The sequence below is a fragment of the Trachemys scripta genome, chromosome 14 (assembly GCF_013100865.1).
Source record: "Trachemys scripta elegans isolate TJP31775 chromosome 14, CAS_Tse_1.0, whole genome shotgun sequence".
Lineage (NCBI taxonomy): Eukaryota > Metazoa > Chordata > Testudines > Emydidae > Trachemys > Trachemys scripta.
The window spans coordinates 34,539,032-34,544,444 of NC_048311.1; the positions used below are offsets into that span (position 1 = coordinate 34,539,032).

Genomic DNA, 5,413 nt, shown 5'->3' on the forward strand with positions numbered 1-5,413 from the left:
GGGGGGAGGGAGGGTGGCAAGGATCCCTAATGGGATGCTAAGGGGCTGCTCACATGGTGGCACTGGGGAGGATCCACTCCCCCTGTGCCCTCCATATGGATGGGAGCTGCAGTGAGGTGGTGTGGCCACAGGGGGGCAGCATTGCTCCAAGCGCCACAGTTGCTGGCTGGAGAGAGCCAGGCTGGGGGGCGGAGTGGGGTGGGGGGCAGTGCATTGGGTGACCCCAGCTCTGCTCCTCAAGCAGGAATGTCCAGCAATCCTGGACATATTGAGTGGGGTGTTGGAGACAATGAGGGCTGGTTGGAAGGGCTCACGGCTTTACCTCTTTCCCTTCTCGTCCCTCCAGTTACTCCCACGCCCTGGATGGCATGTACCGAGTGCTCCGTGAGGGTAGGACTCTGCCAAAGGCCTGGAAGCACTTGGCATCGCCTCTCGCCTGAGCAGGGGCACCCCCGCTGGTGTGGTGAAGCCCCAGGGCAGGAATTGCTTCTGGGGGACACCAGGGCAGCTAAATGGCTCGGTTTGGTCAGGGGCCAAGTGGCAGCTGGGTTGGGGGGGTGGATCCAGCTGATTGAAGTCTGCAGGGACCAGGGGCAGCCCTGTGGTGGGTGTGGCTGGAGGCTGGGGTCGAAATGGCCAGGTAGAGCAGGCTGGGTCGGGGGGGCGTTAGGGGGTGGTTGGGATTGTTCATCCAGATGCTGCCTCTGAAGTGGGGCAGCCTTAGGGGCCCTCTGAGCGGTTTGGGTTTGTCCCGGGGGATGACACAGCAAGGGCCAGACCAGATGCTGCAGTGAGAGGCACCACCCCGAGCCCTCCAGAGGTGGGAATGAAACACTACCCTCATCCCCCAGCTGGGAAGGGAGAGCCTGAAAGGGGAGTTGTGTTTTCAAAGAAAGGAAGAAGAGACAGACAGACAGACAAGCAGTGGAGAGGGAGAGTGCCAGAACAGGCTGAAAGGAGCCAGTGCTAGGGTGAGTGACTTCTCTTCCCTCGGAGCCGGAGCCAGAGACAGGGGCGGGGGCTTTCAGAGGAGCCCCTGGGGAGTTCCCCTGCTGGGTGGTGGAGGGTCCAGGGGCTGGAGTCACAGCCAGGGCCTGCCACGCTGCACAAGCCCCAGGCTCTGGGTGGGCAGCTGGGCACAGGGCTAATNAGACAGGGGCGGGGGCTTTCAGAGGAGCCCCTGGGGAGTTCCCCCGCTGGGTGGTGGAGGGTCCAGGGGCTGGAGTCACAGCCAGGGCCTGCCACGCTGCACAAGCCCCAGGCTCTGGGTGGGCAGCTGGGCACAGGGCTAATGGGAATGGTGGCTCTCAGCTGGCCTGGGGCTGAATTCACACACACACACACACACACACACACACCCCGCACTGTGCACTGATTCCCCTCCCCCTCCCCAGAGGGCTTGAAGAAGCTGTTCTCAGGTGCTACGATGGCGTCGAGCCGAGGGGCCCTGGTCACCGTTGGACAGGTAGGAACCCTCCCTCAGGCACTGGGGGGCGGCTGGGACTGGCTCTGCCCTGGGCCTCGAGGGCCACCGACGGGGGAGCCAGTCCCCTGGAGTCTGGGGAGACACGGAGGTAGGGCGGGATGAGCCGCTAACTCGCCCCTCTTCCTGCAGCTCTCCTGCTATGACCAAGCCAAGCAGCTGGTTCTCACGACCGGGCTTCTCTCCGACAACATCTTCACTCACTTCCTGGCCAGCTTCATTGCTGTGAGTAGGGGCAGGGCAGGAGGAGGGCTGCCCAATGGTGCTAGTCATGGGAATTGCAGACAGGCGCTAGGTGCGCACCCCACAGAGCTGCTGGCTTCCCACAGCCTCAGGCTGCTGCTGTGGACCTCCTGGCCCAGAGAAATGAGACAGTGGGATGAGGAGACCTCCCCAGGCTTGCAGGTCTCTTCTGTTCACAGCATGTAGGTTCTTGCCCTGTTCCCCTCTGCTAGCAGGGTGGGTTATGTAGGCAGCTCCTGTGTCCGTTCACCTGCCCTCTGTCCAGGGACTGGAAGGGCCAGTGGCACCACTAGTCCCAGGGACTCCCTCTCTGACCCATCTCTGTCCCTTCCCCCCAGGGTGGATGTGCCACGTTCCTCTGCCAGCCCATGGACGTACTCAAGACCCGCCTGATGAATTCGCAGGGAGAGTACCGGGTGAGTAACCCTGTGACCCTGCCCTGCCTCGCTGTAATCTGTCCTGCCCCTCCACACCCCCCTTCCCTGCCACAATCTCACCAGCTGCCCATGTACCCTCCCCACTGCCCCATGGCCGGATCCCTGGCTCCTCACGCCCCACAGCTGCCCCTGCCCCAGATCTCAGCCCAGACGCGCCTGTCTCCAGGGCAGCTGTGAGCCAGATCAGTCCGAGGCCGTTTCCGGAGCAGGTCTCCTGGCTTATTTCCCTTTCGTTTCAGGGTGTTGTTCACTGCGCAGTGGAGACCGCCAGGCTCGGACCTCTGGCCTTCTACAAGGTAGCAGGCCGCAGCTGGGGGTTGGAGCGCACTGGGGGCCGGTAGGGGGTGGAAAGAGTGTGGGAGCAGGAGGGTGCTCATGTGGGGGCTGGGGGGCAGAGTGTGGGGTGAAAGGAGCACAGGGGCTGGGCGATGTGGGCAGGGGCGTCTCCAGGCACCAGCGCAGCAAGCGCGTGCCTGGGGGAGCAGGCCGCGGGGGGCGGCGTGCTGGTCGCCATGAGGGCGGCAGTCAGACGGCGTTCGGCGGCGTGCCTGCAGGAGGTCCGACAGTTTCGGCGGCAGTTTGGCGGTGGGTAGCCGAAGCCACGGGACCGACAGATCACCCACAGAAACGCCACCAAATCCGTCTGACCGAGGACCGCCCACAGGCATGCCGCTGGCGGCCGCCTGACTGCCATGCTTGGGGCGGCAAAAAACATAGAGCCGCCCCTGGATGCGGGGGCCTGCTCAACAGCTCCTGGGGCAGAGCTGCCTGGAGGCAGCCCCAGGACCTGCCTGCGGGGTGGGTGGGTGAGGGACTGTGGGGGTGGAGTCCATGAAAAGGCCCGTAGGGGCTGGGGCCCTGGCACTGGCTCCCGCTGGGCCTGGGCGGTACTGACAGTGGCGCTGACTTGCCTGGGGACAGATTAATCAACCGTGCAAACCCCACGCACCCTGGCTGTCTGCGGCACCTCTCCCACCCCCTCCTGCTGCCCCTCCCCATGGCCGCAGCTGCTGCTCCCCTGCAGCCTCCTCCTGTCCTTCTCTTCCACCCCCCCCCCAACTGCCCCACCCACGCCCCTCAGAGGGCCGGAGCATCCTGGCTGGGAAGGCCCGAGCAGGACAGAGACTGACCCTCCCCTTTCTCCTTTCTTGCCCGTCCCCTTCCAGGGCTTCGTTCCTGCTGCCATCCGCCTGGTGCCTCACACCGTCCTCACCTTCGTCTTCCTAGAGCAGCTGCGCAAGTACTTTGGGATCAAAGTGCTGGCCTGAGGGGGGGAAGGGCCCTGCGCCTTCCAGACCTGGCTCCTCCCGGGGGATGAAACCCAGCGAGACACCACTGAGGTCCCAGAAGGCCCCTCCCCATCCTCCCTGCCCCCCACTAACCCAGCTGGGCCAAAGGGCCCCCCTTCCCGCCCCTGGACTGGGCCCACAGTTGCCATAGCAATAGGGATGGGTCCTCCCCTCCCTGCACCTTACAGGCCCCCGGGGGCAGCATGCCCTGGGAGGCCAAGGCTCTGCGGAGCCGGTCCATCCCCTGCTCTGTGACAGGCCTCGAGTCCCAGGGCACCCATGTTTACAGCAGAACCTGGCAGGTTCTTCAGCAACGGGGGCTTAGCCGGGGCCGACTCCCCCGGCCCTCAGGGCAGCGGGTCTAGTGGCAGTATTACCGGTGGCGGCTGGGGAGGGGATCGCAGGCTTCCCCAGAGGATCCCGGGGCGGAGAAAGGAGACCCAGGCTCAGGGTGCGGAACCAGTTCTGTTTGGCCCCCACCTCCATCCCCGTATGATCTCTGCCCGTGTCAGACTGATGGCATCCCCCTCCCCTCCTTCCTGCAGGTCCTTGGCTTGCTGTCCACGGGTGCCCCCTCTTCTGGGATGGGTCTAGCGCCGCCCCTGGTAATACTCTCCCCAGTAGCCCGGCTCCCTCAGCCCCTCCTGCCTCTCCCACCTGCTGCCTCATGCTTTAAAGATCAGTTTGCTCAGCCAAAATCTCCCAGACACCCAAAGGTTGTTGGGCTCTTCAGGGATCTGTGCTTTGTACCAATGATGGAGCAAGGACCCTCCCCTGCTCAGCCGCCCCAGGCAGAGGGTGGAGCACGGCTAGGGGCAGGGATTCTCTTGCACACACAGCCCAGCTCCCGTCCTGGGCTGGGCAGTGCCTGACCCGCTGTGTCTGCGGCTCTGCCTCAAACCCGCCCGGGGCATGCGATGCCTCAGGCCACGATGGGGACCTGGCAGGAGTCACCTTGGAAAGTGTCTTACGTAGATGAAAAGTAGCGGTGGGAACCCGTCCAAACAGCACGTGCTGTCTAGTCTGCACCCGGTGGTCCGGACCGACAGACTGATGGGTGTGAGCTCTGCATAGCACACAGGTGCCCCGGGGGTTGGAGCTGTCGTCTACACCCAGCGCTAACCCCGTGGTGGTGCAAAGTGGGACCCCGACACCCAGCACATTCCAGCGGAGCTGCCTTCTCCGGCAGACCCGGCCTCCTGCTGGCAGCTTTGCTGGGGCTGCTCTGTGCTGGTCCTGCTGTAGCGTCTGTCTAAGGATCAGAGTGAGTTGCGGGGGCTGGATCCTGCTTGGGAAGGGAGCGTTTGTATCTCATGCCTGCTCCTTGCTGCTGCCGCCCCTACGAGCCACCACTTCTGAAATGCTGCTGCTGCCCGCAAGTGGTCGGGCCAGGCAATGAGCCAGGTGCCCCGTGGGATCAAAGAACTGGAGCATTTGTAACTGTGATAATAAACCAATGGAACCGCTGCAGGTCTGTGACTGTTGCTGCTTTCATGGGGGATAGGGAGGGGCGGAGCTGACACCCCCAACTCCCCAGAGCCTTGCACAGGGGCAAAATCTTAGCTGTCAAACAGGCCCCAGAGCCACCTCATCCCCGGGTCCCAGCCACAGGGTGTGCGGGGAGGGGAGAGCCACACTGGGGAGTCTCAGCCAGGCGCTCCCCTCTCCCCCCAATTCCTCTGCCTCGGCGCAGCTCCCTCCCAGCGGCAGTGTCTAGAAAGTAGAGCGCTGCCCGGACTGTACAGAGTGGGAGCGCCGCGCCCCGCCGCCCCCCCCCCCCCCCCCCCCCCCCCCCCCCTGGGGACAGGAGGCCTCTGCATGTCCAACCCATACCCACTAGCTCGCAGTTCCACCCCCTGGTTTGCACTCAGGGTTCTTGCAGGTGCCCCAGCTCGTCCCAGCTCAGCCGGGGGTGCTGCAGGGGGCGGGTGAAGCTGCTAGCAGTGGGGTGCTCCCACATC

The 5,413-nt window shown here is 64.4% G+C and overlaps 1 protein-coding gene across 1 annotated transcript; it reads left to right on the top strand.

Annotated features, from left to right (window-relative positions):
• Window positions 1–346: 346 nt before the first annotated feature.
• SLC25A10 (solute carrier family 25 member 10) lies at window positions 347–4,922 on the top strand (the record flags this gene model as incomplete). The annotated part of the gene is given in 6 exon segments (XM_034789616.1): window positions 347–390; window positions 1,395–1,465; window positions 1,616–1,708; window positions 2,065–2,142; window positions 2,403–2,459; window positions 3,330–4,922. Coding segments are annotated over 6 exon segments (445 nt in total), but the record flags the coding sequence as incomplete, so codon positions are not given.
• Between the last annotated feature and the right edge of the window lie 491 nt (window positions 4,923–5,413).